The sequence below is a fragment of the Neomonachus schauinslandi genome, chromosome 10, assembly GCF_002201575.2.
Source record: "Neomonachus schauinslandi chromosome 10, ASM220157v2, whole genome shotgun sequence".
NCBI classification, from domain to species: Eukaryota; Metazoa; Chordata; class Mammalia; order Carnivora; family Phocidae; genus Neomonachus; species Neomonachus schauinslandi.
Window position 1 is genome coordinate 133,701,268 of NC_058412.1, and position 10,720 is coordinate 133,711,987.

At 56.3% G+C, this 10,720-nt stretch overlaps 1 protein-coding gene across 1 annotated transcript; it reads right to left on the reverse strand.

Annotated features, from left to right (window-relative positions):
• Positions 1-387: 387 nt before the first annotated feature.
• Positions 388-9,813, reverse strand: APCDD1L (APC down-regulated 1 like). Its single transcript, XM_021677843.2, has 4 exons — positions 9,768-9,813; positions 9,281-9,419; positions 5,873-6,425; positions 388-1,155 (listed from the first exon to the last, which is right to left on the reverse strand). Exons 1-4 carry the CDS (start codon positions 9,811-9,813, stop codon positions 388-390), a joined length of 1,506 nt encoding a protein of 501 aa, XP_021533518.2.
• Positions 9,814-10,720: the final 907 nt, after the last annotated feature.

Genomic DNA, 10,720 nt, shown 5'->3' on the forward strand with positions numbered 1-10,720 from the left:
CGGCGGCGGCGGCATCCCCGTGCAGAACCTCGCTCCCGCGCCACAAAACGCCAAGGACGGGGCGGGAGAAGGGGCCACTGCCCAGGAAAACCGGGAGCGAGCATTTAGAGCCGTGCAGCCCTTGACATTGCCGCGCCCAGGTTCACGGTCAACACTCGGGTTGGACTGCTGGCCGTGGTGCAGGCCTGGTGGGTGCTGTCAGACTTGGGCACTGAGCCCCCGGGACCCAGGCTGGCGGATGTCAGCAGGGCCGAGGAACAATCCACAGCAGAGCAGAGGGAAGAAGGGGCCCTTCTCGCAGATGCCTCACAAACCTCCAGTCTGTGCCCAGAGGGAGGCCCCCGGGGGAGGGTCCCCGAGGGGCGGCCTAGAGCTCAGAGACCAATTTCATAACCGCTTGAGGAAGGCCAGCCCTAGAGCTAGGGGCAGCACGGGGAGAGGGGCCGCTGGAGGACATGGCCCCCCACCACTGAGGGGCTTCCGCGGAGGCTTGTGCAGCGGGGGCCCAGAGACTCCCTCAGCCGCTCCGCCACAGAGCACCAGGGGTGCTTGGTAGGATGTGGGACGCTTCTCCGGGGTGTCGGGACTTGACCCGTCCGTGGGCCTTTGTCCAATGAAGAGCAGGCTTTGCCCGAGGGGGTCTAGCTCCATCTTGAAAAGCTCGTACTCCACGTGGGGGAGCCTGATGCCCAGTGGCAGGCACCCATTGGTGGCTGTGACGTCCCGCTCGGTTCCCAGGGACCAGGCCCCCGGGCCCCCGCAGCTGCTGGGTTCGGAGAAGTTGAGCATGGCCGTGGTGACCTGGTCCATGGGAGTCACTCGGGCCTGCGTGACCTGAAACACCAGTTCGGTGCCGCCGAGGACCTTGCTAGAGGGCGTGCCCCTGGTGTAGCGGCCGGCTGCATAGACCGTGAAGGTGGGTTGGCGGCAGGCGGGGTCTGAGAAGTGGTGGTAATATCCTTCCCAGGAGCGGTTGTGCCCGTAGAAGGTGAAGAGCCTGGTGAGGAACAGCACGGCGGGGCGCACCTCGCACCCGGGGCTGACCCACCGGCCACCCAGGCGCAGGGGCAGGGCCACCTGGGGGGGCAGCACGGGCGGGTGGTGCTCGTCGGAGCGAGCAATGAGGCTGCACGCTGGGCAGGGGTGGGCATGGTGCTGGCAGAGGACAAACAGAAACAGAACAGCGATTGTCCGAGGGGGAGGAGGAGTCAGGGTGCGGCCGGGAATGGGGCTATGTGGGGTCCCGCCCGTGGGTCACTCCCTGCCTCCTGCCCCAACGGCCACTTTGCTCTTGTCGGATCTCAGTAAGCTCCTCCCTCTTCTGGGCCTCTGCACCTGCTGTCCCTCTACCTGGAAATCCCCCCACATGTGGCCTGACAGGCTCCTTCTAGTCTGAGTCTCAGCTCAGCGAGGCCTTAGCGAGAACTCTCCAGATCATAGACCTGCCACTTCCTATGTCCTCTTCTCTCCCCGCCTCCCCGTCGCTGGATGGTAGGCTCCTGAAGCCGGGAGGCCCCGGTAGCTACTCCATCCATCCCCAGGGCCTGGCACGGTGCCTGGCACAGCAGCCACACACTGATGGAGTGAATGGTTGGATGGATGTAGGAGAAATGCCCTGGGGTTTGGAAGGGGCCTTCCCTACACCCGTCCTGCTTGGTCCTGAGATTTGACCATTCAAGTTTATTGCCCTTCTGCTGGCCCACTGGGACTCCCCCCGCCCTCCAGCCCTCACGTTTAGGAGCCTCCTAAGCGCCGGGCGTTGTGCTCAGCCCTGCTCTGGCAAGTGTTACATGTCCTGGCAGAAGATGCTGGACCTCAGTGAGCCTGGCGGCCTGCCACGGTCTCCAGCCTGGAAGTGGTAGAGACAGGCTAGAACGTGCCATCTGGAGCCTCTTCCCCATCCCTACCATACTGAAAGCTTCACTGTCCTCACAGCGGTGCCATCCCCACCTTGGGGTGGAGAAGAGAGGCTCTTGTAGCTTCAAGAACCTCTGCAAGGGAGGGTGAGCCTCGTTCCCCCACTGCCTTGGAAAGTGCATGTGTTGACAGGGACGGAGGCCCATTAAAATACTCCTGCCTGTGGAACCCCACCACTTAGAGCCTGCGCTGAGGAGATGGTGGGAAAGAGATGTAGCACAAAGATGTTCATTGTAGGGTTATTTATAAGAGGGGAAACCAGCCACCCTCCAGTGGTCAGCTACGGCCTCGGCCCTCAGTTGTCCCAGGCTGTGCATTGGCTTTGCTCTCTCGTTGGCCTTATTACAGTTGGCCCTGCTTTCCAGAGGCACAGAGCTGGGCTCTCAGTAAAACACATCAACGGGGCACAGGGACCAAACCACAGTGTGTGGGAGAAGTCAGTCTGCATTTTGGAGGGAAAAAGCTCAGCGGAGGCCAAACAGGAACCAGATAGAGACATCTTGGTGTGGGTTTTTTGTTTTTTTGTGTTTTTTTGTGTTTGTTTTGTTTTGTGTTGTGTTTTGAAAGGGAGCTGTTGCCCAGAATTTAGTCCAGAGCATCACTCTGAAAGGTAAATGTCCTGGGAACAATCACTTGTCAAAGCAAGGTTGATGTGGGCCATTTCAGAAGGAAACCTCAGGCCGGGGGCGCAGGCAGGACGGACAAGGGAAAAGAAGGGTATTTGGAGAGCCTGGCTGGGAAATCAGTTCCATTTTTTTTTTTTTTCCTGCAAAAAACAAAAGATTCCCACAGATTGCTGTTGGGTGAGTTTTATGCCAAACAAGTGGCTTTCGGGAGTTTTTGTCTAGAAAGAAACTATTGGATGATTAAGAAACAGTTTGGCTTTTTTCTTTTTCAGATTGCCACATTTTCAGCTCTTGTTATTTGTGTCTGTGATGAACCTAAACTTGACTTGATTTCCATAATATGGAAGATTATATTATTTTTGGTTTGGGGGGATTTTTGACGCGAGGACAGAGGCCTCGAAGGCACTTTGAAATGCTAGTAAATGGCTGCAGAAGTGTGATGGGAAGAAATGAGCAGGCTGGGTAGTTAGCTGGAGTGCCGGTAATTGGAAGGCTGGCTGATAAGAGTCTAATTTAGGCATTTTAACGCACATTCCGACTGGTGTCGTACTGATGCCTATTGGTAGAGCAGAACGCATTACATCAAAATAACACCAGGGCTGTCCTCCCCGACTCCACCCCCCCCATCCCCCCGCAAAAGAGAGATCTTCTGCAGGCAGGACATTTGAGATACTGGTTGGTAATTCGGGGCAAGTGCATTTCTGCGTAACAGAAACAAATTGAGAGCTAGTGAGCCTTTCAGGTGAGAGATGAGAGAGAACAGGCATCTCTTCCTCCAATGTGTTCGAAGGGGATGGAAGATGAAAACCCTTTCTGGCATCATTCTGCAGAGGTCTGGAGATGCACGGGTTAATAAACAAGGCCCCAGCCAGCAGAATTCACACTTGTGCAGGAGCCAAACTCTTACTGGTTCAAACCTGTTACATAAAGTTATTTCTCAAACAGCACATAACAGTTTCTAATTAACCCCCAGAGGTGACACCAGGCTTAGATGATTTTGGTCGAGTGTTGGCTGATTGATTAGGATTCTACATCCAGGCAATGAATTTGGGGATCAAATTGGTTTTAAATTAACTTCTAAAAATGTTCGTGTTTACCATCTGGTTTGGGTCATGGGCAAGGCTTGGACCCCAGAGAGCATAAGGTAACGACTAATTCGTTACTTGGGGGGTTTATCTGCAGCATTTTCTTCTTTGAAATTCTGTCTGTCTCTTTCTTTTTTTTTTCCCGGGGAGGGGGCAGTTGCTGAGCAGATATTTAATTTAATGTCTGTGCATCTGGCACTGTTCACCTATGCACACATTCCCGCTCTGCTTCTCGATCACGGGGCAGGTTGCTTTGGCCGCGCTGGCTGGTCAGGCAGCAGGAGGGCAGGGGTCTGCGGCCCCAGAGCCCTGGGGAGACATGAAAATTGTTATCCGCGGCGCCCCGGGGGTCTGTCCTTTCTGTGTTCAGAGGAGTTTGCCCTCCTAATGAGGTGGTGGGCGCCGGTAATCACCCCGCTGCCGGTGCCTTCTCCTAAGTAGGATTAACGTCAGACCAGCCTAGAACATTGCCTGCCAAAAAGGGAATGATTTTGAGGTCATGAAAAGAACTCGGGCTGATTTTCTGATTATGAGAACTTCTTGTGCTTCTTCTCTGCTCCCCAGATCCTGGGTTGGGAGGAGGGGGTGGGAGAGGAGAAGAGGGCAGCGGGGTTCATCCCTAGTGCCCTTCTTTGGGGTCCTAACGAGCAGCTGCTCCCAGATGTGAGAAGCTGCCCATCTGGTTTAGTGAATGCTGAGTACCCAGTAGGCACTCAGTACGTGCTGATGACGTGAGGGTCGCCTAAGGGCTCACTTGACGGGCTCCTGAACTCATGCATCCAGTCTGTTCGTTCTCACTTTTGAAAAATATTCCTTGGGTACTTAGTAGAGACATTCTTCACATGGCATCCTACCTTGACTTCAGTTTCAATAAACCCTAACTGATAAAAGTTAACTTTTCTTGTAATTGCCAGTGTAGGCAACAAACCTCTGTAACTTCTGGAACCTCTGACTTTGTTGCCTGTCTCCTAGTAACAGTGTTGCAGATACTGGGAACATGTTTGCACTCCATTAGGGAGAATAAAGGCTTCATAGTCCTAGTGTTCCTGGGTCACAAATTAATGCTTTAAGACTTGGGTAAGCAGTTTTAATTGAATTGGTTTCTGTTTAAATTCTATGTGTTTTATTTTATGCTCCTACAGACATTTTTCTGGGGGTGGGGCGTGGTCCCGAGGCTTCACCAGCCGCCCCGGAGAAGTCCCGAGCCTCCCCGCCATGTGGGCCAGGCGCTGCACTACTTGCCAAGAGTACATCACACAGATGAATCGCAGATCTTTCTGCCTGTGTGCTCATCAGGCAGGGAAGGGCTACCAGATCTCCCCCGAGTGGGGGGCGGTGTGTTTGTGACCGCTTAATTTAAAATCGAGGTTAAGCACCTCAAGTGAAATTCACATTGGAGTTGGGGTGGAGGAAGTAAATCTCCCTTTATAGGGCAGCCTCCTGCCCCGAGGGCAGTCCATGGGTCATCTGGGAGCCTGTTGGAAATGCAGAGTCCCAGGTCCCACCCCAGACCCACAGGACCTGCCCCCGCATTCTCAGAAGATGCCCAGGTGATGGCATCTTGAGAGCAGAGTCTGAGGAGTGCTGCTCTCCCCAGCATTCGTGTGAAGGGGTACACTCAACATCTCTGGCTCCAGACAATAGAGAGGGCCACATGGAGCTTTTGGGGGAAACTTCCACAGGCTCTGTGGCCGTCCAGCAGAGCCCTGGAGGAGGGCTGACCTCTCCCTTGTTCATTCACTAACATTTATTTGCCCCGACTCTGCCAGACCCTGGGCCGTGAGTGGGAACCCAGGAGAGAACGGGTCCCTGCCCTTGCAGAGAGTCTTCTTCTAGGGGAGAAGGTAGCAACTAACAAACGAACCATGCAGCCCAGGGAAGCTGAGTGCTGGAAAATGTGCAGAGTGGGGATTGGAGGGAACAATCTGAGAGATCTGAGAACTGAGAGAGACCTGCCCATGCCCAGGTGCCTAGCAGGGGCAGAAGGGAGGAACCCTGTGGGGCCCACAAGAAGGATGTCAGGAGGACCAGACACAGACAAGCTGAGCAGTGGTTCCTTTGGAAAAAGCCAGCCCTGTAAAGACCTGAGAAAAGATGTCTCAAGCAGAGGGAACTGCATGTGCAAATGTCCTGAGGTAAGCAGGCCAGCCTGGGGATGCAGAGAGGGTCCTAGGCAGGGACCAGACCATAGAGGGCCCACTGGGCTGGGGCTCAGAGCTCGCCCTCCCAGGGCCCCAGACTCACCAGGGCACTCTGCAGCGGGCGCTGGTAGCCCGTGGGCCGGTAGTGCCGCCTTTCCACTTGGTCGGTGTGGATGTCCCCCAGGTATAGCTCCTCCACTAGCCGGGGCCCCGCCCGGGGCTGCAGCTGCAGGTGGCGCTGCATGCGGACCAGGCTGAGCTCATGCATGGTGAAGCCCAGGGCTTCTGTGCAGTCCTGCCTGGCCCGGGCGCTCAGCAGCTCATACAGTGCCCCGGGCAACCAGGCCCGGGCTGGGGGCAGCCGCTGGGCACAGTCCCGGCCTGCCCAGGTCTGGTTGAGGCTCCTGGTGACATCGAGCAGGGCGTGGCGGCTGTGAAAGACGATGCCCACCTTGTGCAGGTGGTAGTCGGCCTCAGTGGCACCTCGGGTGACCCAGGAGGCCCGGCGCAGGCGGACCTTGCCCTTGATGAGCAGGGAGTGGGCAGGCTCCCGGCAGAAGGGGTCCCTGTAGTAGAACTGATAGGCTCGGAAGAGGCGGTTGGGGTAGAAGGTGTAGGAGCGGGCGAGGAACTCGGGTCCTGGGCGCACCTCACAGCTGTCAGAGACAGAGAGACAGAGAGAGATGGGGGTTGGGCAGAGCAGGGAGAACCTGCACGGTGAGCCCCTCTCCCTCTGTCCTGGGCTCCTGCTCCCATAGCCTCTATTTTAGACCTCGGCCCCTACAGCCTCAGTTTCCCTGAGTGGTTTCAGCCCCACCCTTGAGGCCAAGGGCCACCCACTTGCTTCGTGGCCTCCACAAAAGCCTTCTTCTACTTCCTGCAATCCTAATTGCTTCTTCAGCCAACATCCTCCCTCGTGGCGCAGGTCCTCATACCTGTGAGTACCTATTGGCCCAGGAAATACACAGACTGTGTAGCAGAGGACCTGGGTTCAGATCCCATTCCTGTCCCTCAGCAGCTGTGGATACTGCCCAGCTCCTTCCTCTGTGACACGGGGACATCAGACCCACAGTCAGGGTTTCCCGGAAGCGCGAGGCACAGTGTCCAGGAGGTGCTTAGGAAACAGAGGCTCCTTTGCACCATTTGGGGAGCTCCATGCCATGAGCTCGAGGAGGCAATGGCCTCCCCGTTCTCTCCCCCATGGATCCCTGGCACCTGGCCCAGAGCCTGGCACCCAGCGGACCCTCCCCGAGGCCTCACTGAGGGAATCATGGTTGATGGGCAGTTACATCCAGTCTCCCCTTCGCTAGGTCGACTTCCCTGACCAAGTTTCATTCGTGCCTGTGACAGCTTGTTGATCTAAGCCAGGGGTCACCAAACTTTTTCTGTAAAGGGTCAGATAATAAGTATTTTTATTTTGGTGGGCCAGGTGGTCTCTAGAGCTAAAGCAGCCAGAGACAATAAGTAAATGCGGTGGGGTGGGGCATGGTTGTGTGCCAATAAGACTTTATTTAAAAAAAAACAGGTGGTGGGCTGGACCTGGCCCCCAGGATGGCTTCTGCTGGTGGTGGAGAAAGCACAGCCTGGGGTTGAGCACAAACGGAACCTGAATGACTCCTAGACCCACGGCCGCAGCCTGGATTGGGGGCAGGGGAGCCTCTGAGACTGCATCGAGGGTGCAGACGGGGTGGATGTTGGGTGAGTTCCAGGGGGAAACAGAGCAGGTGGGGCCCACTTCACTCGCCGCTGTGAACACGCACCACCGTTTCTGTTACCTTCTCAGTAGTTTTCATAGCAAGGCTGATGGAGCAGAGGAAACGTGTTCTTACCCAGCACGAAAACAGTTCCCTTTTCTTTTCTTTCAATCTTTCTGATTATGTTAAGGAGAAAGTCTCTGTTGGAGCTAACGTGTCTTTAACGCCAACCTCCCTTTTCTCCCAGAGAAAACAGACTCAGGACCTGAGGCAGGCAAAGAATCTAGTGAGAATTTAATTATGTTGTTTTGTTTTCATTGACTTTCTTTTTACAGTTACCTCCTATTTATGGCAGGTGGCTCTGCTCTCCCTATCCAGGGTGATATTACGCTTCCTTTAAAAATAATTATAGTACGCTGTAAATGTGTGCAGTTTACTGTATACCAATTATACCTCAATAAAGCTGGAAAAATAAATGAATATATTTAGGTAAACAAAAGCAAGCTGGTTTAAAGAAAAATGGTAAGGAAATGCCAGTACAGGAGGTCGTTGAAGACGGAGAGGGGTGACTCATACACCTTAGGGTGGGCTAAAGTCCTGTCCTCACCTGCATCTTGGACAGGGCTGGGGGAGAGAGATTTGGCTAATGGGATGCAGCAGGCCACAGTGGACAACCTCAGTGGTTCCCAGACTCTGGATCGTTCCCTGCATTGCTTCCAGGAAGCAGCAAATCCTGTCTGGAGAGCATGAAGAGGAACTTTCTAGGAAGAAAGTTCTAGAAGTTTCTAGAAGAACTGTCCCGGAATGCTGTTGTCTCAGGGCAGAAGCAGACTGCACCCAGTTCTGACCTTCCCCACAGCCCAGTTCTGTCTTGGGGTGACCCATACCAGTGGCACCTGGATCTTACCTGGACTGTGCAGTCAGGGTGGGGGCAGAGCCTGGGAACACATCCAAAGTGGCTTTACAGAGCTCATGTCCCCTCCCTCCACCCAGAGTGCTAACAGATGTTTGGCAGTTGAGTTTCTCCCTGACCCCAGGAGGTGCACGGAGGACGTGGGGAGGCCAGTCCCTGACCCCAGAACAGGACTGGCCCCAAGGGGATGGCGGGGGAGGAAAGGATGTACTAGGTGTGGAGGAGGCCACTGCCTCCCTTCTCCCTCACCCAGGAGGGAGGACTCAGACAGCTCTTGTAGATTTTATGCCCCATGGATGAGGGTTAGAGCACAAAGCCCATTACCACAGAGCAGCAAACAGGACCTCTGAAATGTCAGGCAAGCCTGTCTGGTTAGGAAGAGAATTCGATGGACAAGCAAGACACCTGGGTCCTCTTTGGCCTGCCACGTCCTGCCTCAGGACCTTTGCACCAGCCTCTCCAGAGGAGCTCTTCCCCTGGCTGACTCTTCTTTCAGCTCTCAACTGAATGTTACCACCTCTGAGAAGCCCCCACCCCGGTCACTGACTATCACATCCTTGGTTCTGTGTCCTTCATGGCAGAGCTTAGCACCATCTCAATTTACAACACTTACTTCTGTGTTCGCATGTCTGGTTCCTGTCCCCACAGTGGTTCGCCCATGCCTAGTGGGCACTCAGTAATTATTGTATCCTGGGTGCTCAGCATGTTGCACACACGGATTTCATCCATGGCCGCGTGCGGCTGGGGCATGTCCTGCCTGCCAGGCTGTGGAGGGGGGCCGGCAAAGCCACGTGTTGGGCAGGTAGCGGGCCTCCTGGACAACTGGATGAATTGTGCCGTGTGGACGCTGAGGCTCGGAGAGGGTGAAGTCTCCCTGCCCGGGGGCCTGTGATCAGGGTCTTACCTGGTGGAGACCCAGGGCCCGTCGAGGCGTGGGGGCAGCAGCGCAGCGATGGGTGCTCTGTTGGGCAGGGGCTGTTGGCAGTGGGGTTCCCAGTGTACGCGGCTACCCCCGGCAGTCCCAGTCACCTCTGCAGTGCGGGCTGCAAAGCAGACAGACATGAGTGAGTGATCCTGACGCACTCCAGAAACTGCCTGCCGGCCCTGCCCTCCCAGCCCATCCTGGGCCACGGCAGGGTCAGGGAGCCAGCCAGGGTCTGCCTCTACCTCCACCTTGGCCCCTCCCTGGGGCGCCCAGCTCTACCTTAGCCACACCCAAGTCAGGGTGCCTCGATCAGCATCTGGACTCTTCATCTCCTGGATCTCAGACATGACCCCCATGGAATACTAGCCTCCTGGAGGGAGCGGCCCCGGGCTCCTGAGCTAGAAAGCCTCCGAGAATTACTGGGCCACGCCAGACTCCCAGAGGGTCAGACCTTCCAAAGACTCACCTGCCGTGACCAGGCACTGCCTCACGTGGTGGCTGAAGGACTGCATTCCACGACAAGGAGCCCTCTAGACTCAGAATGAGGTGCGGGGGCAGTGGGACTTCCCCGCCCCCCCCCCCCCCCCACCATGCACCGAAGAGCCCAGGTCCTCCTTGACTTCTGCCCTATGGACCAGGCCAGAACTGCTACCTGCTTCTGGAGGCCACTCACATAATGGTCCCTCCTTGGTACCAGGCCCGCGTGCTGTCCGTCTGCACACCACGGGCCCCAGGCCATCACCCGCCACATAGTGGTGCCCAGGAAATGTGTGGTGGGTACTGAGGCTGATGCACACAGCTGACGGTGGGGGGGGGGGGGGGGAATCGGAGGCTCGCAGAGGATGGCTGTGAGCAGCAGGGGCCTCAGGCCCTCCTGAGTGACCCCCACATGTGCTCATCTTATGGAGACAAGCCAGGCTTGGCCTTGGGACTGTGCTCAATCTCTTCTACTTGCTATCCCAAGGCGAGAGCACCAGGGTCTTCAGCTGCTAAAGGGCAGCGATTTCCCCAGAAACTGTCATTTCCACTCAGAGGCTTGGGCTTGACATAACCCAGATGGCGGGATGTGTGGGAAGCTTGGCGGCGAGCAAGGTCCAAATATTACAGCAACGGGCTGTGTTCAGGGGTGGCCGGCCTTGACCCGCTGGCTGGCCCCCGCAGCAGGCTTTCCAAAGGCACTTCCTCCCACCGAACCTGTGGGCCAAGTGTTTGGGGGCTGGCCTGGGGACACAGGCCCTGAGGGGCGGGGGCAGGGGCCCAGGAAGGCTTGTGGGCCGCGTGGAGAAGCAAATGAAAGGCACACTCTGCCCCCTTCTCCACCGCACACCACACCTTCCTGGTGCCACTGGAGAAGGCCTGGGGAAGCCTGAGGTCCCCACACTGTCCCTTGGCAGCTGTCTAATGGGGCGTGTGGCCCCC

What these genes read in the sequence shown, in the direction of transcription:
- APCDD1L (XM_021677843.2), bottom strand. Translation starts at nt 9,813, where the DNA reads ATGCAGTCCTTCAGCCACCACGTGAGGCAGTGCCTGGTCACGGCAG. An exon ending in GCAGTGCCTGGTCACGGCAG is followed by an intron (nt 9,420 to 9,767) that starts GTGAGTCTTTGG and finishes TCTGCTTTGCAG; the next exon opens with CCCGCACTGCAGAGGTGACT. An exon ending in GCCCGCTGCAGAGTGCCCTG is followed by an intron (nt 1,156 to 5,872) that starts GTGAGTCTGGGG and finishes GTCCTCTGCCAG; the next exon opens with CACCATGCCCACCCCTGCCC.